At 41.1% G+C, this 21,463-nt stretch overlaps 2 protein-coding genes across 3 annotated transcripts in view; one reads left to right on the top strand and one right to left on the bottom strand.

Annotated features, from left to right (window-relative positions):
- Positions 1–3,793: 3,793 nt before the first annotated feature.
- BHMT2 (betaine--homocysteine S-methyltransferase 2) lies at positions 3,794–20,372 on the bottom strand. 2 transcript variants are annotated; one of them, XM_045566183.1, is made up of 8 exons: positions 20,268–20,372; positions 14,059–14,191; positions 12,379–12,470; positions 11,255–11,446; positions 9,177–9,324; positions 8,752–8,934; positions 8,265–8,493; positions 3,794–4,640 (listed from the first exon to the last, which is right to left on the bottom strand). In XM_045566183.1, exons 1-8 carry the CDS (start codon positions 20,298–20,300, stop codon positions 4,559–4,561), a joined length of 1,092 nt encoding a protein of 363 aa, XP_045422139.1. In that variant the 5' UTR covers positions 20,301–20,372; the 3' UTR covers positions 3,794–4,558. The 2 variants fall into 2 exon arrangements, with proteins under 2 accessions (XP_045422139.1, XP_045422140.1); XM_045566184.1 differs by lacking the exon at positions 20,268–20,372 and adding an exon at positions 18,065–18,139.
- Positions 20,373–20,452: 80 nt separating this feature from the next.
- DMGDH (dimethylglycine dehydrogenase) overlaps positions 20,453–21,463 on the top strand; it is a 59,284-nt gene continuing 58,273 nt past the window's right edge. Inside the window, exon 1 of the mRNA XM_045566182.1 lies at positions 20,453–20,581. Coding sequence (XP_045422138.1) covers positions 20,505–20,581 — 77 coding nt within the window. The 5' untranslated portion in view covers positions 20,453–20,504. The remainder of the gene's footprint in view (positions 20,582–21,463) is intronic.

Below are 21,463 nucleotides of genomic sequence, written 5' to 3'. Positions count from 1 at the left end.
TGTCATCATAGCTCACTGCAACCTCGAATTTCTGGACTCAAGCAATTCTCCTGGCTCAGCCTCCTGAATAGCTGGAACTACAGGTGTGGGGCACCACCCCCGGCTAATTTTTCTACTTTTAGTAGAAACAGGGTCTTGCTCTTAGGCTGGTCTCAAACTCCTGGCCACAAGTGATCCTCACATCTCAGCCTCCCAAAGCTCTCTAGGATTATAGGCATGAGCCACTGGCCTAATTTTTTTGTATGCTAAAATTTACCAGATTTTTTTTTCTTACGGGCTTTTCTTTTATGGACTTATCATCAAACCTTTGATCAATCCTGAACTTATTCTAAGAGATTCAGCTTCTTCTTTCCAGGTGGTTGATCAATAGTCTATCATTGCTAAATAATCCAGCTTCTCCTCACTGACCTGAAATGCCCCCTTTATCATGTATTAACTCTATATGTATTATATATTAGTCTATCCCACTGATTTTTTTTATACAAGTAACCAGTGGTTTTAATTACTGTATGTTATGTATGGTGATTGTCTGGCAAGGCCACACTTTCCTCACTATCCCTCTTGTTCTAACTTTCCCATAATCCCTACATTTCTTTTTTGCATATTAACTTGAGAGTTTGCATGTCTATTTCCCCTCAATCCTGATGGAACTTTTCATTGGGATTATATTGCATTTATTAAGCAGTTTAGAACAGCTTGACATCTTGAAATAATTGGCTTTCTATGAATATGTGCACAGATTTATTCAAGTCTTATTCTGCATCCTACAGTAGCATCCCCAAATTTCCTTCAATAGCTCTTATACATTTCTTATAAACTTTATTCCTAGATATTTAATCATTTTGCTAAAAATGTGAAATAGACCTTTTCTTCCATTGTATTTTTGACATAGTTGTTGAGTGTATATAGAAAAGCAATGGCTTTTGTATATAAAGTTTTTACCCAGCCACATACTAGATGCTCCTATTGTCTGTAATAGCTTTTCAAATGATCTTCTAGAGACTTCTAGCTATATAACCATTTCATCTGCACAAAATCATAATTTTGTCTCTGTTTTTCCAATATTTTTAATTATCCAAATGTATTGTCTAGCATTTCCAGAAGCAAGAAAGTACTAAGCATATTTTCTGGACTTTATTTTGGGGCACAGTGATTAAATTGGAGTTGAAATGATTTGAAATACTTTTCCTCAATGTGTTTTTAATATTATTTAAAGCATGATCCAATCACTATGTAAATTTTGGAGTCTTTCAATGTAGGAAATCTTACTTTATTTTGTCTACCTGCTTATCTCTTGGAAGTTTTATCAACTTTAGCCTCATCAACATCCTATTCCAGGCCATTGTACTTAGTATACCCAAGGTGAAAATGCATGTTTGAGAAACTATAATGACTTTTGTCCTATCAATAATGTTCAGACTACAAATCATCAAAGCAAAGCGGCACACACAATAAGGTTATTAAATATGCTTCTTGAACACAATTTTCCGTGGCTGCACACAATTTCCTCAAGTGGGTGCAGCCTACAGTATTGCTCAGGCTGATCTTTATGTCATGTCTCATCTTCTCTTTGTACTCTTGGTCTGTCTGCATATCTTCTTCAAACTCATTTTTCCTTATTATTGTCCTTATTCACATCTTTCAACCCATGTCACTCCTGTGACTAATACCTTCTGAAAAATATATTTTTGCATATATCACAACTGTCAATCTGAAAAGCTGATGATTGCCTTTACTCTTTCTGAAAGTCTAAATGAGCTGCTGTTGATAATATGGGCCTCAACTGATATTCATTTTTTATGGATCAATGGATGTAGATTTAAAAACACTTCCTTACGACCTACCATATATAATTTATTTTTGTTATACCACTTTTAAACTGTATGCTATGAAACCAGACAAAAGTCTTAGTTTGTGCTGTTGCTAAACCAAGGAAGGGATTCAGAATGGAGGACAGCTCCCCCACCCTACATAACCTCTTCACCCTTGCTCTTCTCACAGTGCCGTGCCCTGCCCTCTCCACATACTAAGCAGGCAGTTATTGTAAGAGCAGTCCACTCCTGGCATGTGGTGTTCAAGACCAAGTACTAAAAATAAGCAGAGGCTTTGATACCAGAGTATGCCCAGAAGAAAGTCAGTCACCACGAGGATGAGGGATGAAAATCAAGTCACATAATTATATTGCACTATATAATGCACAATGGCTCCTTACTACATGCCAGGCACTGTTCCTCAGTATCTTGTTATCTCATTTAATCTTCATAGCACCTCAATAAGGATGGTTCTATGTTATTTTTACCATCATTTTACAGATAAGGATTTTTTTTTTTTTTGAGAGACAGGGTCTTGAAACTCTGTTGCCCAGGCTAGAGTGCAGTGGTGCAATCATAGCTCACTGTAGCCTCAAACTCCTGGGCTCAAGTGATCCTCCCACTTCAGCCTCCTGAGTAGCTAGGACTACAGGTATATGCCTCTACCCTCAGCTAGTTTTTTAATTTTTTGTAGAGACAAGGTCTCAATATGTTGCTCAGGTTGGTCTCGAACTCCTGGCCTCAAGCATTCCTCTCACCTCAGCCTCCCAAAGTGCTGGGATTACAGGTGTGAGCCACTGCACCCAACCCAGATGAAAAAATTAAGATGGAAAAGTTAAGTAACCATCTAATGTCACACAGGTAGTATATGACAAAGCACATCTTAAAAACCTATGCTTTTTTGTTGGAGGAAATGAAGAGTAAGTATAGGAAAGCATTAAGAGCTATCTTTAAATTTTTGAAGATTTATCACTTGTCACATGGAAGAAACTATAGATTTGTTCTGTGGGTGTCAAAGTCTAATATTTGGACCAATAGGTGGAAGTTGTAGATAAGTAGATTTCTGGTTGATATATGGAATAATGTTCCAAGAATGAGATGCAGCTTGAAAAGAAATAAATAATCTTGAGAGGTAGTGAGTTCCTACTAGAAAGGTCCAAACGGAGACTGATGGTCCTTGTTGGAGATGCTGGCAGAGATATTCAGGTGCTTAATTAGCAGTTTGGATTAATCACCCTCAAGGACTCTAGAGGTCATGAGATGAAGGTAAATTATTCATTCTCTAATTTCCAGCAGGGTGGGGTTGTGTAGTATAATGGGTAAAGTGGAAACATTGAATGAATTCTACGTTGTCAACATTATAGAAACAACCATGTCAGGACTGAAGGGCTAATTTATATTAAGGGAAGTTGATAAAAAATACCTTAAACTCAGCAACAGAAAAATGTGGACAGACTCTGATAAAAGCAGCAGTGGTGTGCAGTGCAACAGATTGGTTGAAAACATGGATTCTAGAGCCAGACCATGTGGGTTCAGATCCCAATTTACTAATCCCACATTTACTAATTGTGTGACCTCAGGCAAGTTACTTCATTAGACCTCAGTTTCCTCATTTATAAACTACTGTGTTAAAAACGCGTTCTCATTTTTAATTCTTGTGGAAAAAATATATGTGTGTAGTGTATATATATATATATATATGACAGTATATATATGTGTATGTATATTTGTTCTTTTTTATATATGTTAGAACAAAGCTTGGGACATAATAAGTAATAAATATTTGTTATTATTATCACAAAGAATGTCTATGAAATTTTAAATATTCAAATGCTGCAAAAGATAAGTTATTCTCAATTTTACTAATTGTCACAAATTGATACATTGTTGTGAAAAAAAGAGAAATTGGCACACAGCAAATAACACAAACATAAGAAAATATTAGACCAAGATAGATTTGAACTCTGACTTTTAAAAAGATCTTCAGTTTCTCTATTTTTATTTATTTTAAATAATCAACAATAAGTATTTCATTGAGCATCTATTATATTATTGTGTCTAGCACAATGCTAAATAAGGAGAAATATAAGAAACTTATCACATGATCTTTGTCCTTACACAATTTATAACCTAGCTATTTGTGATTATAAAGACATTTTAAAAATTCTAAGACCTAACATCTCTAAATGAAAATCATCTTTGAAAGTAATCACTTTGGAAGGTTATACACTTATTTCAACACTCCTGACATTGTTCAAAACATTTTTCACATTTTTTCTTTTGGGATTGTCTTTGGAGTTATAACACAAATCATTTAAGGAAAGCACACACATTGCTTTGGAGTGTTGCTCCACTTTCCTCAAGCATCTAGCTTAGTCACTTGACTTATTCACTAGACTTGGTTCTCAGTGACTTCTGGTTATTTTAAAATGTCAAATTCCCCCTAGACAGTTTGGCTATTCTCAATGATCTTCAGCAAAATGCACAGCAGCATTCCCAGACAGTAAGTCCTTAGGGCACGAGGGGCATCTGCGTCTCTGGTAGCATCCAGCATCTGTGGAGGTGCTTAATCACAGCATGAGCTCAATATGCAGGCATGAGTCGAACTAAAGGGGCTGCAGTACATCACCTTCTCAGCAGCTGGAGACAGCAGGGCAGGCTGAGGATGACAGTGAGCAAGGGTTCCAGGTGGGGCAGAGGACAACTTCTATTTGATCTATTATTTCAGTGTTTTCTTCCACTACTCCTTAGGCATCTGGCTTTGATAGTGAAGGACAGAATGGTCTGCCTGAAGCTGGCAGCAGATTTTCCCAATACTCTCTTCTAGCCCTGTGGTTTAAAATATATGTGATTAATTAATTCAAAGAGTCGTACCTATTTTATAAGTCCAATAGGTCACACATGTGCATGTGTGTGTACACATACACACACACTCAAGATCTGGTGAACAGTCAGGCTAAAGTGAACTTTTGTTTTAACATACAGACATAAAAACATACCCATATCCATTAATGCCAGAGGATTTTCTGACGTTTTTAACTTCATTAACAATCCTTAGGTTTCATACCACCTTTCAGAAACAATGTTTCAATTTTACATGCTTTTATGAATTATATTCATTCTGAAATTTCTAAGAGTCCTTCTAACTCTACTCAATATTTCAATATAGTGAGAGGTATATGAAAACAGTTTTTAATATAATGAGTCAGAGTTCAAAAAGTAAGAAAGTAATACAAATTACTTTGTTAGTATTTATTTCTTGTTAGACAAAGAAAGAAGAGTACAAAGGTTTCTGGTCAGACCTTTGTGTTAAATATATTTTTTCAATTTTTTCACATTATTTACAAAACACTAGATCAATATTTTTGGATAATGAAATGTCAGAAATCTGGAGTTTATACGGGTTTTTTGTGTAATCATAAATTTCTGCGAATATCAGTAGGTTTGGGAGTTCAGGGTACAAGGAGTGTCTTGCTTTAGTCTATAGAATAATGTTTTAATTCTAATGGCTAATGAATTTTCATAATCCCTAGCAGATTATAATTAAATAAGCTATTTTTCATTTATTTACAATATTTTAATCATCACCAAAGTATGCTTTCCCCATCTTTTAATTATACTTATATTTAGTGCTTTTTTTTACCCCTAAATGTGATACCTATAAAAACGATCTTCTCTGGTAAATATTCATATCTCCCAGAAGAAAGGTTTGGCTAAATGGTTCCTTGCCTACTTTTACAACCTAAATAGATTTATGTTAGGAAAGCTGTTCCAGTTCAAATATGAAGCCTACTTCAAATCCCACTGAAATGAATGAAAAAGTGCAAAATGGATTAAATACATAACAGCACTGAACAGAGAGAAGAGGATAGCACAGATTGTGACTGGTTTCTAGGAGATGGAAAGGGGATAGCATCGTATTGACAGATTTAAAAAAATATACACATATGTGTGTGTATATGTACATATACATATGTATTGTGTGTGTGTATATATATGTATATATATACACAGAGACAGAGAGAGAGAGAGAGAGAGAACAGGAAGAGAGAAAAAATATATCAGACATGCAATAATTCAAAACAGAACAATAATTCAGGGGGCCCCAAGAAAAATGTCTTCAATAATAAAGTGAGTGACTGTTACAAATAGTATAATTTAGAAATTGGAAGACCTCAGAGAAAGCAAAGCATGTTATTTTTTTCAACAATGAAAAAGGAAGTTAATTAGAAACCCCTAAAAGACCAAATGTTGTATAAAGAAAGTCAGTCCAAGTCTGAAGCAATTGAAATATTGCATGGATTTGGACAGCAGATAAAATGTAAGAGAAGAGAATCCATTTGAACTTGATGCTTGGAACATTCTCCTACAGTGGCTCAAATTTTACAAAATAGGATTATTTGTCTTTCTCCATGGTCCCATGCATATCACTTTGTTCTACAGTGAATATTTAGAAAATCACTCATTTAGTAGGCCATTAGTTTGGAAGTTCTATTGGAAGCACTGAGATATGATAGAAATCAGATATCAAAGGGAGTTGCAAGACAGACACTTTGCAGAAATTTCAAATTAGGTGGCCAAGAACCAGCCAGATGACTCACCTGACTCTACACTAGAATGTTTAGACCACAATAGAACAATGGGCCAGCTACTTTGTTTGTGAGCAAAGATGGTGCTGTTGAATTGGGATCAGACCACACTCTCAGGGTCTGTCTATAGACAGGAAGGGTGAAAGCCATTTTGAGCCTAATGGGAGCGAGAGAGCCAACTTGAAGTATCTAAAATCTGGCCCAAGAGAGTCACCCAGAAGGAAAATGGGACCCAAAAATAGGTTATGTCTGGAGTGACTTACTGAAAAAGCCAGGGTCTGAGGGGGAAGTAGTAGTCAGAGAAAAATGCCTGTGGCATGAGCAGTACAGACACAAGTTTCCAGGGGGTAGCTCTGATGAACCATGGAAGTGCTCATGAAGACCTGCCAGCCTCAGGGAATGCAGTTTTCCTATCAGGGTGCCAGTCAGGCAATAATAGTCTTACTCCCTTTTCCATCCTCTCTCTTCTTACTTGGAATCTGCAGAGGGCAGATACCCTGGTAGCAAGATGACAAGGGAGGGTTGGAGGCACAAGTCAGAGAGAAAGGAGCGCATTGGACTTTCCCGGTTTCCTCCCTGTTGAAGGCTTCTGCTGGACAAAGGGAGAAGTTTTAAGTTCAAAGTAAGTTTTAAGTTCTGAGCTTTGGTTTTACATGAAACCAAACACTTTTAATTATTGAATTGAGACTGTGTCTGTTAAATAAAGTGATTATGGGACTTTCCATTGCCTAAGAGTACCCAGAGAAGTCCTGGGGAATGTCAGTATTTTCAAATAGGGACAACGGAAGGAATTTACCCATTTAGCAGGTTTAAAAAGATAGACAAAACTAAAGTTGAGTTCTGATTCTATTTCATGAGTCCTGCTTATTTAATATGACAATTATAATAATATTGTAAATGTTATTCACTGGCTTTATATTTTTAGGCTCAATCTGCATATAAAGTTTGGACGACTTCATTATAATGACAGAACAGAACATGATGGTTATAAACCTTGATGCTGTAAAAGTAATGGTATAACTTAAAGAAGCCAAGAGGTGGATGAGAGAGGGAAGGTGGGGAGAAGCAGAAGGGAATCAATTCTTATTTTACAGACAGTGGAGTCAAGAGATCCTGCCTTATATTGACGTATTGATGAATTAAGAAATAGGTGGTTAAATATATAATTTCAACTTAAAAAGATAACCAATAGAAGAGATAAGAATATAATGAATCAAAATTGAGAAAAAGAGAATTGGGGGAGGAAAGGAGAAGATTATGTGATTTAAATTCCTCAGATTTCATAAAAGTTATCAATAATTACTGCTTAAAACTCATGAAGCAAGAAATAGTCACAAGACTTCAAAACACAAATAACAAATAGGTTTCCTCTGTGCTATAGTCCGAATGTTTGTGTCTCTCCATAGTTTATATGTTGGGACCTTTGGGAGGTGATTAGTTGAGGAGGGTGGAGCCCTCATGAATGAGATTAGTGCCTTTATAAAAGAGGCCCCAGGGAGCTGCCTTGCCCCTTCTACCATATGAGGACACAGCAAGACAGCACTCTATGAAATGAAGGCCCTCACCAAATGCCAAATCTGCCGGTGCCTTGGATCTTGGACTTCCCAGCCTCCAGAACTGTAAGAAATAAATTTCTCTTGCTTATAAGTCACCCAGGTTATAATATTTTGTTACAGCAGTCCAAATGGACTAAAAATACCTCTGGGAATGAGACTGGTGTCAGGAGGAGGCAACTTTTGTTTTTCATTTTATAAATTTCTACACTTTTTGAATTTTTATTAGTTACCATGTGCATGCACAAAGTTTACAACAATAAAATGAGATTAAGGAAAAATAATGAGAATATTAATTTAAAAATTCCTACCTTGCTCTAATCCAGGGTTTGGTGTGCATATTGAGACTACTTCCCCAACTACCATGTTTTTCAGATGCCAAAGGCAAAAATCCCCTTTCTGGGGCCAGCTCCTCTGCGATTGCCCTGATGTGGTAGGGCTCGAATCCACAGCACCCGCCAATGTACCTGACCCCCAGGTTGTAAGCCTCTCTGGCATACTTGTGAATATCCCATCTGGTGGCAACTCTGGGCTCCAGTCCTGTAATAAAATAATTATGGCATTTCCATTACTGTTCCCATTTTCAAATGGTACATACTCTGATGGACATTTTTTTTCCCAATTAAAAAATTATAAACTTTAGATTATGCTTTCTTCAGACAGCTCATTTTTGGCTAACATCGAATGTCTTTATCTTATGCAATCTCGTATTATAGAACTTGACAATAGTTTATTATAGCTGTTTGAATTTTGTCACAACGGCAAATACAAGGACCTCTAGTATGTACCTGAGCTTACCAAAGGGATATTCCGGGAGATCCACAAACCCGCCTTTGCCACAGTCAGGCGTGTGGAACCCCAGGGACTGCACCATAAGGTGCGCTTTCAGCCCTGCGGCCCCCAGGCCCTCCTTCATGAGCTCCACCGTCTTCAGGCTGGTCCCGGGCCCGAATCGGCAGTTCACACCAACGATGGAAGCCCCTACGCAAAGAAATAAAGGACTTTTACATTTTCTTACTCATTTATTTGTTTATTCTATTTTAATAGTTTTTGATAGGTGCCTTAGAAATTAGTTATCTCCTTCCACCTCCCAAGATTTACAGACAAGGAAACCGATTCCAGTTCATCCTTTTATTTCCAAACTACTCTCACGATATCAGGCAAACTGTGTTAAATTTCATAAACGACAACTGAACTGTTCCCACAGCATGGGTCCAGATTACCTGCCTTCGCCAGCCTCGCAGCGCATTCTCCAGGCCTCACACCGTGCATGTCTCCCGCGGGGCCTATGCACATGGTAGCTGCCACGGGTTTACCCGATTCTTTTAAGACTTCCACAGCCCACACAGCTTCTTCGACATACTCAAAATACTAAGAGAAATGTCACTTTTTCTACTGGTCCAAATATAAGGCAGATTTTGAATAGTAGAAAGCAAATTGTTGCAAAACAGTTGTAAAAATTATCAAATATATAATATGTGATAAAACTTGCTAAGAAATGTGTCTCTATCACATTGACTAAAGAACACTTTTCTAAGTAAATATTCTCATTCCTTTAACAATAATATGTAGGTTTTCATTCAGGGGTCACTGATTCAGTGAGATGATGATTGTTATTAAAAAAAGGTTTTAAAAGTAATTGAGTGTTTAAAATCATAATTTTGAAGGGAACAGAAGTTTTACTAATAAATTTTGGACTGATCTTTTATGGAACTAGGATAATCTCTGAAAAATAGTTTGCCATGCTTTATACTTCAAAGTGCTTTTATATTCACTTCTACTTAGATAATCATAACTACTCCATTAAGTAGGAAAGGAAATATGATGATTCTCCCAGATGAGAAAACTGAGGCACAGAGTGGGAGAGATAGCGACTCAGTTTCTTTGCCAGTGGTAGGTGGACAGGATGCCTTGGCTGGTAAACTCACATCATTTTCAAGGTGGCAAAGTGCTACAATTGAAAAGCTGACCTCAAAGGCAACTGGGGAAAATGCAGCAGAAATCTCCTTACTTCTTCCCTCTTGAGTTAGAAACCAATTCTGCAAAAGCACAGTGTGAAGAGTGACGGAGAGAATCAAACGACGGGTTTTTGAACAAAGTTGTGTTCCCATCCATGTGGAAAACACAGAGGGCAGAGTCCGTGCCAGTCTCTGCAGGTGACTGTTCCCAGGTGGGCTGGCCAGCCTCGGGCAAAACAGAGCCTTAAGTAGGCTGATGAGGCAAGGTTTTCATTAGAGATCAGTAGTGTGACTGGGGCAAATAACAGTTTGGAGGCTATTTTCTTTTTTTTTTTTTTGAGACAGAGTCTCGCTCTGTTGCCTGGGCTAGAGTGCCGTGGCGTCAGCCTAGCTCACAGCAACCTCCAACTCCTGGGCTCAAGCAATCCTTCTGCCTCAGCCTCCCGAGTAGCTGGACTACAGGCATGTGCCACCATGCCTGGCTATTTTTTCTATATATATTTTTAGCTGTCCATATAATTTCTTTCTATTTTTAGTAGAGACAGGGTCTCGCTCTTGCTCAGGCTTGTCTCAAACTCCTGACCTCAAGCAATCCTCCTGCCTCGGCCTCCCAGAGTGATAGGATTACAGGTGTGAGCCACCACGCCCAGCAGAGGCTATTTTCTTATTCAAGGGGAACACTTGGGTTTAGGGCTTGACCCCAGGAAGTGGCAGTTGTGTTGGGAAATGGGGAATGAGGGCTTTCTTTCTGGAGGCGGAGGGAAGAGAATGTTCTGGGCCTTCATGTTCAATCAGTGACCAATTCTTACCGATTCTGGCTTCAAAATGTCACTCATGTTATGCTTGAGCAAAAGCAGAGAGGCAGGAGTGAGCACGACAGGCATGGAGGAGGATGAGGCAACTACTCGGTGCAGAGAACTCTTGGTGGCGCCTGCATGAGCCTGAGTAGCTCCCCACCCTCTGTGCTTTGCTCCGACACAGCCCCAGCCCCCACACACAGAGCCTTCCGGCCTGGCCTTTCCCTCAGGAGACGGTGCTCCCTGAGCCACTGTCCCCTTCCTCTCGCCCCAGGTTGTAGGGTGCCCTGAGTTAGCTGCTGCAATCACCCAGAACCAAAGGCTACGGTCAGGCCACTCCTGGGTCTGTCCTTTGGCTCCACAGAGAACCTAGCACCCAAGTGAGGAAATGTTGGCCTTGACTGCTGTTCATTTAAATAAACCTTTGATCACCCACACAGAAGAAATGAGGACATGAGCCAGTCCAATACCCTCATGAAATGTGAAGACTATGTAGTTATTCTTGTCAAAACAGGTTTAATCTTTGTCCTCTAATACTAGGCTTACCTCTGCAATCAAGAAGTCCACATTTTTCCTGGCAAAAACCTCTAGCTGTTGTCGAAAAAGTTTTTTAATTCTAGCTTCATCCTTGTGGTATTGGTACATTGACGTCTGGCAGATCCCCCCTGCCACCAAAGCGTCACCTTTGCCAGCCACTTCCTTGGCGAGGTCACAGGCAGCAGCATTTACATCTTCCCACTGGAGTTAGAGGGCAAGAGTTCAGATGGTAAGCCTGGCATTTTAAAGGTAAAATGTACCAGATAACAAGGGGGCCAATGAGCAAGGAAGATGAGTATAAGTTGCTTATATAAACTGCAATATGAGAAGACCACCAGAGCAGGAGTTGATCTCCTCAGCTACCATGACCTTCTATTTCCATTATTGCACTCACTATGCTGGATTTTAATACCTTTATTTGTTTGCCTCCCACACTTGACCGTGAGCCTCTTCAAAATAGGGTCTATGCCTTTGTATCATCTTTGTACCTAGCACAGAGAATGGATTATAACAGGCACTCAGTAAATGTTGGTTGGTTGAATGAGTATATGGGCATTAACACTTCATGTATTAATATTTTACATTTGCAGAATATTTCACAGTTCTTCCACATCCATCATCTTATCTATTCTTTGCAACAGGTCTATGAACTTAAGCATTGCTGTTGCTTCCATTTTGCAGAGAGAAAACCAGTGCTCAGTGAAGTTAGGTGTCTTGCATAGTCACACAGCCAACAGGTGGCAGTTGGACGTCAAATCCAATTTTTCTTATTTCTAGGCCAGTGTTGTTTTTTTAAGGACCTCCTTGTCTCCAAATGGACAAGGCAGAAGAGAAGAATGTGAATTGAGAAGACAAAAAGAACATCTACGAAGTGTTTCTTCTCTCCAAAAAATAGCACAGAAGGATGGCCATGCCTTTCCAGGGGTTTATTCTCTCCCGGTTATCCCTCCTCTACCTAAAGGGGCAGGAAAAGCTCATTTATTTAGTATATATACTTATATAATAATGAATGAATAGAAATTTATGTGGATTTTGTAACAAAGTGTAGGAACACATCAAGTCAATTCCATAGCTTCCCATGAAGAGGTTATTTTTGTTACAGGTGATTCCTCCTCTCCCACCATCGCAGTTACCTTGCTTTCCATACTGTCCTCACTGGCAGAAAAGGTGAAAGTCTGCATGACATTTGATCCGGCTCTCAAGAATTCCATGTGAAGCTGACGAACTACAAAGTAGTTTTTTTTTTTAATTGAAATAAAAAATTAGAGAAGCTATCATTTGCAGCAGCAGCTCACTCACTCCCATCTCTTTCAATCACACCCAAATTCAAACCTAGTACTGACAAAAAGTTACAGATTAAAATCCGTAGAATTCAAGGGCAGGGCACACTGATAGAGGAGGCTCATTTTGTCTTGCTGACCTCAGGGCCTCAATGGCTGGTGCAGTCACATGCAGAGATTACAGCCTTTTTGGCCAATTGTCCCTTGGTCTCTTGGTTTAGAGAGGTTTATTCATAGGGCAGTGTAGTGAAGGATGTAGCTGGTCTACTGCAGTCAGTGTTGGCAGCCCGCAAAGTAAAAGGAGGAAATTCTCACAGAGAGCAGAATGCACATGGTGGCACCCACATCAAACCAAGTCAGCAGCAAGCGTTGGGGGACATCAGAAAGCAGTCTGAAAGCTGTCCTGGGCCTATCAGAAAGCCATGCCTTTCTCTCTCTTCACCACCTTTGCCCCCGGTCCTGTAGCCTTATCTTTGCTATTTCAATACTTTCTTCTTTGTTTAGCAGAAAGATCATTTAAAACTAAGAACAAGTCTTCTTCGGTCAGATGAAAACTTCCTGCTGAGCACCAAAGAGACAAAACTTTGTCCTGTCCTACCACAGAACTCTGGTGTCAAATGAAACGATAATAGTAGGCCGCTGGGTCATATGACATGCCAGGCCCTTCATCTGGGTTCCCTCACGAGTTCCCACAACTAGTCCATGTCGTGCCCCCATGCAACAGAGGAAGAAATGGATTCCTGGAGAGGTCAAGTGACTTCTCCAAAGTCACACAGCCGGTCAGTGGAAGAACCAAGACAGGACCCTGGGTTTGTCTGATATACTTTGCATATATTAATAAAATCACAGTGAATCAAAAGTTCCATTCTTAGCTTGTACTCTGTTTTACCCATTCAGTCTTTGGCTTTATTCTCCCACTTTAATTAAGAGAGAAAATACATAAAGAAGAGTCAGAATAGAATTAAAGTTCCAATTTGATGTCACAAACCAATTCTATCACATTTTCTACCTCCAACTCTTTTTTTTTCCCCAGCCAGGAAGATGATGTAAAATTGTGTTTATTTCTTTGCCCTCGCATCCCCAGAACCTAGCTGTCTGTACTGTGTTAAGCTGGTGCCTCCCATTACTCATCCTTACTACACACACGGTTATACCACGGTGTGCACATTGTCAGCAGGATGAATCTGAAGCAATAACAGTTTTCCTATTTCGAGGAAACTGAACATCTACCAGGTAAATCTTCATGGGACAAATATTAAGGTATATCTTTTAGCACTGCCTATATATGAAGATGCAAGTGTGTGTGTGACAGAGACAGACAGACAGAGACACAGAGAGAGGGAGTCACAGAGAGGAATCATTTTCTTCCATATGCTTCAGCCCACATACTGCCATTGTCTCCATATCTTGGCAATTTTAGCAAGTGAAACAGAGATACTTAGAGACACTTGTTATAATTTCTTTATCTTCTCTCAATCGTATTTAAGCAACACGTCACTCAGATAAACATTCCCAGGGGACATGGGCACCAACCTGCATTTGGATGTTCCACTACTGCCTCCGGAGTCCAGAGCCCAGCTTTCACGTAGCCTCTCTTCTCCAGAGTAATAAGAAAGCTGCCATCTCCAATTACAACCTCCCCACTATCCAGACGTTCCAAAATACCCTGAAGAAGAGGAAAAAAAAAAAATCACCCAAGCTCCCTTCCACTTGTTTTTTCTAAAAGCAATTTCTAATTTTAGGTAAGGTGGTATTATGTTCTTAGGGCTCTAGTTCTGTTAACATCATGTCTAGTAGTATTTCAGAAAGATTGAGCATACTGTATTTCTTGGCTAATCCAAGTACCTACTTTGTGCAATCAAAGGATTGTGACTATTTTTTCTCAATATTTAATGAGTCAAATTATAGTGAAAGTGCTGATTCCATCATAGTTATTTTGGTTTTTCAACATGTTTGTGGTAACACTGCCAGTTGCCTAACTAATGTGCATTCTCTTTCCTCCTCTTTGCTAATGTATTCTGTGTGGGGAGACAATGTCCCCATATTTCAAAAAATTCCCAGGCTTCCTTGCTGCCAGGAGCAGCCCTGTGACACAGTGGGGCCAGTGAGACTCAGGGGGAATCAGCGGAGAGTTTCTGGAAAAGTTTTGCTCTCCGGATATAGATATCCACTCCCTTCTCTCTTGTTTCTTTTTCTCCTTCCTGGCTGGAATGTCAATATAATGCCTGGGGGCTCAGCAGTCATCTTGCAGCCACACCATTGAAAGCTGCAAGCCAAGGCTGGCAGAATCGACTGATAATAGGTTTCTTAATGACATCCTTGCCTGGCTATAGCAGCCATGGGCTGCCCACCTCTAGACCTCCTGTTAGGTGAGAAAAATAAACCTCTTCTTTGTGTCAGTCACTGAACATAATCCTAACAGACACAATGTTTCATAATCATGCTCTATATTGGTCCAGTGTGTTCCTGTACATGTTATCATTTAGTACTCCCAACAATTCTGTGAGTGAGGCAGGACAGATGGTTTTCATTTCCATGTATAAATGAGGAAACAGGCTCAGGAAGGTTGTGACTTGCCCAAGATCACAGAGTTAAGAAAGTAAAAAAGCCGACTGCAGAGCTTCTAAATTCCTAATCTAGTCTCTTTCTGTTTTACTACCTTTCTATTTAGCTCACTCCTAACTTACTTAGGAGGTTGTATCCAGAGCAGTTAGCCATGGATTGCAGTTTCCTTTGTCTGAAACACACCTCTCCCCCCCACTGCCCCCCCTATGCCTACATGGCTCATCCCTGCACCTTCTTCAGGTCTTTGGTCAAGTATCATCTTTTCAGAGATGCCTTCTTGATCACTGCAACACCTGCCACGCCCCCCCCCCCCCCCGGCCCCCACTCCACATAGCAATCCTGATCTCTTTTGTATAGATTGCATTAGCTGAAGATACAACCTTTTCTTGAAAATATGCCAATTCATTTCAGACCTGCCCATAGCGGGACACAAAGCAACACATGGATCGGGGAGAGAAGCTGCAGGTGCCGGTTCTAACCAGCCATATCAGTTCTGTGAAATCACTAGGAAACCCATCAGTTCCTGAATCCAAGGGAGACATCAAGCAGGGTATAGAGGCAGCTTATTGAGATACATGTTGGGTTTAGGGTGCAGCTAAGCTGCTGTAACAGAAGAGGGCTTCCCAAACAGTGGCTTAAATAGAAGTGGTGTATTTTTTTTTTTCACATAACAGTCCCAAAGTGCACAGCCCTTTCATTACAGCACTTTGCCAACCTCCACAGCACATGGACAGCTACAGACCAAATCTGGCACACAACCTGTGTTTGTAAAGACAGTCCTACTGGGACTCTGCCCATTGGTTTGTGTGATGTCTGTGGCCACTTCTGCGCTACAACAACAGAGCTGAGTAGTTACATCCAAGACTGTATGGCCTGCAAGGCTGAAAATATTTACTATCTGGCCCTTTACAGAAAGCGTTTGCCAACCCCTGCCCTAGGGTACTGTCCTCTTCAGCATGGTTGGAACTGGGTCAGAGTTACGTTCATATTGTGTCACAGTATGGCAAAGCTCATCCTAAAGTTTTTAGCTCAGACCTAGAAGTGACTCATATCACTCACACTCACACTCCCTCCATGAGAATTTAGCCACATGGCTATGCCTCGCTCCAACGGAAGCCAGAAAATGTCGTCAGCAAATGCCCGTGTGTCCAGCTACAAATCTGTTATCATGGAAGGAGGGAGATAGATTTTGGAAAGAAACTGGCTCACTCTGTTTTAGTGTCTGGCACTTGCTATTTCTCCTTTAATCAATCATCACCCAAAGTGACCGGTCCAAGGTGTCAGGAGCAAGCTTCCTAGGACACTGAGCAACAAAAAGATTCTGATAACATTTTGGCCACGTTACTAGATATATTACTTTCTTCAGTCTTTTTCCAAGAGGCTGGAAGACCATAAAGACAATAAGGAATAAGAGTGAAACTAATTTGATCTTGGTTACAAGAGTCTTTGTTCTTACCTGAGTTATTCCTGGGTCTAATAAAAGCAACCGGGAATTAAAGCAGACATATGAGGATCTTCCCACAGAGCCCCTTTTGTTCTACCTCCCAGGACAGCCCTGTTAACAGTACTAAACCAAATGAGCGAGACACAAAGTATGGCTTGAACAGTTTCTCAATCTGCATCGAGTGACTGACTAGGGAGAGGGTTCATCCTGGCTTTATCCCCTATGTCCAGCTCAGCTGCAGGAAATACAAACCACTCCAGCTATTTTGAGCAGAAAGAGTTTAATATAGAAAAATGGGTGCAAAAAATTTTGCACTGGGCCCCCAGGAATGACTCCTAGAAAAACACTGTTGAGCTGACCTGCCTGGGGCTACCTCCTCTGCTACAGCGAAAAGAAGCCAGTATTGAACTGCTGGCTTCAGGAATATATTATGCAGCTGCCATATAGGGAGAAGGAGGCTGCTATAGTTCCTGACACCAGAATGCTGCACTATCACCATGCTGCTATACTTCTACCTTCCCAGACTCATACAGGTATATCTGATTGGGGATCCTAATTCTTATCAGAATCCTAGCTGCAAAGGAATCTGGAAATGTGTTTAGCTTCCTTTCTTACGCAGAACAAGAAAGTACATTACACAGGGTACACTTGGGGATAAGTACCAGGTCCCCATATCTACACCATCTGCTTTTTGCTGTGTATGCAGAGGGCAGGCAAATGGAACACAGCTGTGTGAGCTGTGTTAATCATAAACACTGTTTTGGCAGAGAGAACCCCTGATTCTGGTTATTTTTCCATTTTTATATCTAAAGCTGAATTTTAGCTGAATATGGCAGAAATGTAAATATTTACTCTGATTCTCACCTATCTCTATACTTCCTCCATAAAATGCAATTCATTCTTTTCATTTTTTACTTTTGAAACATAAAAAAACCCTTAAACTTTAAACTTTTATTGAGACCTTCCTACATGCCGGGTATAGTTCTAGGCAAGTGGAATAAACATTGGAATAAGACAAGGTCTCTGCCTTCAACGAGCTCAAAGTCTGGCTACTTTGGGGAAGACCAATAGGTCAACAAATAATCACAGCATAATGTGATAATTGCTACTGAGAAATATAGAAGAGAGAATCAGAGGAATAATCATTCTGTACAAAATCTCTTCTTGAAAATCTGATACAGTTTAATACATTAACCACATTAAGAATCAAATTTAATATTACACATCAAACAATTCTAGAGGACAAAAACATTGGCACAGAATATGAGTGTTATAGGTTAGCCTCTTATCTCCCACATCAAATATGTCACAGAGTTATGACAAGGGTACCTATTAAACACTTGTCATATGTCCCCCTATCCTCCCTGCACTGAATTCACTCCAGCTCTACTCCAAACCATCTTCCATTGCTGCTAGAGCAAAGCCTTGCCCAACCCACTCTCACTTGTGATTGCCCCTCCTTTGCGACCTGCTTACTTTAGAGATCCTCCATTCATGCATCCACCTGTCTTGCAGTGTCTGGTTACTTACCTGTCTCCTCAGTTTGATGGTAAGATGCTTGGGGCCAGATGATGTATCTTATTGGTCTATATCCCTATCACCTCATATTGCACCTAACAAGTAGACCCTTAGGAAACTATGCTAGGAGTTAGCAGAGAGACAGGACTCTTTTAAAATTGTCAGATGCATCATATGCTAGAATTTTTGTCCTAAATAATGAGAAAAAATGTCACTCTTCAGCAGAAATTAGCCAGGGTTTTAAGGAAATTATAGTATATATTTTGCCTTTGTTTTCATGATATCAAGTAAAGGGAGGACATTTTCATTTGTTATCTAGATGTTTGTCCAACATTTAAAATTTGCCATTGTTCTATACAGCCATTAGCAAAATAACTAAATTATAAAGATTTGAATCCAGAGCATCTTTTAGCCCCTCCCTCACTGCTTTTCTTACCACCTCAATTAATTACTACACCAGTATGATCTAAAGACAGCTCTGGAATGACAAAGACTGGAATGCATAAAATAAAGAGCACTGTAAATTAATTTGCAGCACATTTATATTTTCATGCCATGCTCCCTTCAGTTTGGCAGTGAACCTGCCCTGGATCTGATAGTGAGCTCTGGGGTGCATTTATGCCCCCTTTTTGCAGATATTACTACCTAATACCTCCAGATGTAAGATCTGTCCTCAGGGCAACTCCATTCTTACTAGGAGGAGGAGATCAACTTTACCCTGTGGTGGGAAGTGACCATAAAACCCAATCTGCCTAAAATATCTCCATCTCCTGCCTAGATTTGCCAATAGGACTGCTCTCTTGGATTAAAGAACTACTTGGAGGTGTCGTCTGTGGCAATTAAATGAATTCTTAAAATGTACCTGTTAGTTGAGGTGAGAGGTGAGATTACATCCCTTCCCACTAAGAATTTATAAGTACACATTAACACAGATTAGTGTGTGATAATCTTGCAGAGTCCCTGGATAAATTGAATAGGGACAGAACATTTTAAAAACTTAAAAAAAAATGAACACAGCATTAAAGGAAATTGAGAGAAAGCAGTCAGCACAATGTTCTTTGCTTTTTTTTCTACTGAACTTATTTCCATTAATGTCCACATTTTACTTTAATAATCTGAAATGCATATCCCCAAACATGTTTTTAAAACCCATATTCCACTTCCTATGTAACTATTACCATTATTGTGTCCTTCCTTACAGTGTGTATATATAAATATTTTTTGTAAGGTTGGTGTCAGCCTTGTGTAACTTAACATTGCCAAACCACTTTGCCTGTTCCCATGCTTAGTTTTTTTAATTGGCTGCCTAATAACTTATTAAGTGGATGAACCTTGATTTATTTAGAAAGTCCCCTGTTGTAAGGCAGCTTGGTTGTTCCTAACTTTTTAGTATAAATAAATGGGCAGTGCACATTTCCAGGCATATATTTCTTCCCCGACTTCCGCCTTCTGAATTACTCAGCTCAGGTGCATTACTTTGAAGGGTCCGGGGGGATGTCCTTTGTCCAAGTTGAGGCCCTTCCTAATTTTATTTAGCCACCCTTTCCCGCCACCCCCAGCCATACACTCAACATATAAATGGGGGGGTTGGGGAATAAAGCCAAGACCCGGTGACCTTATAGGGAAAGGGGCCTGGAGCCCGGGACCACCAGGTGAGAGGAAGTGGAGCCCCACCCCCACCCCCGCGAAGCCCACCCACCCTGCGCCCCGCGCCTCGGCTCTGGGGTGTCTTTGCCGGCGACTGGTTTCCTGTCGGCCGGCGCTTCGCAGGGCCAGGCTGCTGACTTTTCCAAAACTCGAGGGAAACTCTGAGGAGCTCTGGGGCCGTTTGACCCGAAAAGCTGCGGGTGCCGGTTGATTGAGGGAGGAAACAGTGAGCGCGACCTCTGAGACCCCGCTCCGCCCGACAGTGGATGGGTGACCCCGAGCTAGTCGCCTGACTCGCTGAGCCTCAGTTTCCTCACCTGCAAAATGGGGATAATTAAGAAACCGAGGAGATAATTTGCGTAAAGCACTCCGTACAGTGCCAGGCACCGCACAGGGCTCCGCAAATGCCAACCCACTGGCGGCTGGGGAAACCGAGGCTGGGAGCCGTCCAGTCCAGGTGCTTTGTCAAGGCTCCAGGCTCGGCTAGGGGCCGAGGCGGGAGTTGAACCTGAGTCGCTCGGAGCCCAGGGACCGGGGGCTCCGCAGGGAAGGAGGGGAAGACACTCACCTTTTTGGCCCCCGGGGCTCGGGTCGATGCCATCGTGCGGGCAGAGGCTGTGCCGACGCGGGTCCCGGCGCGCGCACGGGTCCAGGAGCCCGCCCTCCGCCCGGGGGAGGGGCCGCCCGCCGCCCCCGCCGCCCGCCGGCCCCGCCGCCGCGCCCCGCTCCCCTCGCGCCGCAGGCTGTCCGCGGGCCTCGGAGCAGGTGCCTGCGCCCTCGGCCTCCCCTCGGCCTCGGCCTCGCCATGCTCCGCCCGGCTGCGCAGCGCCTGCGGGACCTCGCGCTGCGGGGCTGCCCGCTCTCCGTCTGCGGCCGGGAAGGGTGAGTGGGGACCGGGCCAGCGCCGAGGGGCCGGCGGCTGCGGGGGTGGGAGCGAGCGGCTGAGGCAGTCTCTGGGGTGAGGAGAAAGGGGCCTTGGAATTTCTTCTTGAATTATCTATTAGTTATAAAGTGAAACAGTATCGAAAGATTCTTCTCATAAAGTTTCTCCTGTCCCCAACCCCTTGCCCAGTCAACAACTGTTACTAGTGTCTTCTGTATCCAGACACGGTCTGTGTGTAGGCAAACGCAGGTGAATATGCGTTGTACCCTGGCTTATGTAAACCTTGGTTTTTACAGTTATCAATATGTCTTGGAGATTGTTCTATATCTGCACATATTGATTTGCCTTATTCTTTTTAAAGGCTGCATAGTTTTCCATCTTGCCAATATCCTGCACTATAAGCAATCTATTCATTAACATTTAAATTGTTTCTAGTTTATTACTGCAAATTATGTGCATGTGAAAATTATTATGTATATGTCTTTGGGTACATAGGGGAGTCTGTCTGCAGAATCAATTTTTAAAAGGGCAATGGTTATGTGCATTTGGAAGATTGAAAGACAGCAACACATTCTCCAAATGGGTGACAAATCTGCATGCCCCCACCAGTGTGTCTATTTCCCACATCTTTCCTGGTTCCTAGAGTAGCAGGGTTTTTTTGTTTTTTTGTTTTTTTGATTTTTGCAAAATCTTATAGGTGAAAATGGCATTTCCTTTTGATTTCCTTATGTTTATAGATTATTCTGGGCTGTAAGGTAAGGCTTCTCTTTACTAGCATCACTCAACATTATTACAAGTTGACTCAACTTTTACTTTACACCCTACGATCTGAAATTCTGCGATCAGAGACCTGCTTTTGAGTTACATCCATCCATTCTTTC

This window comes from Lemur catta, chromosome 12 (assembly GCF_020740605.2).
Source record: "Lemur catta isolate mLemCat1 chromosome 12, mLemCat1.pri, whole genome shotgun sequence".
Lineage (NCBI taxonomy): Eukaryota > Metazoa > Chordata > Mammalia > Primates > Lemuridae > Lemur > Lemur catta.
This window is presented reverse-complemented; position numbering and strand designations above follow the sequence as displayed.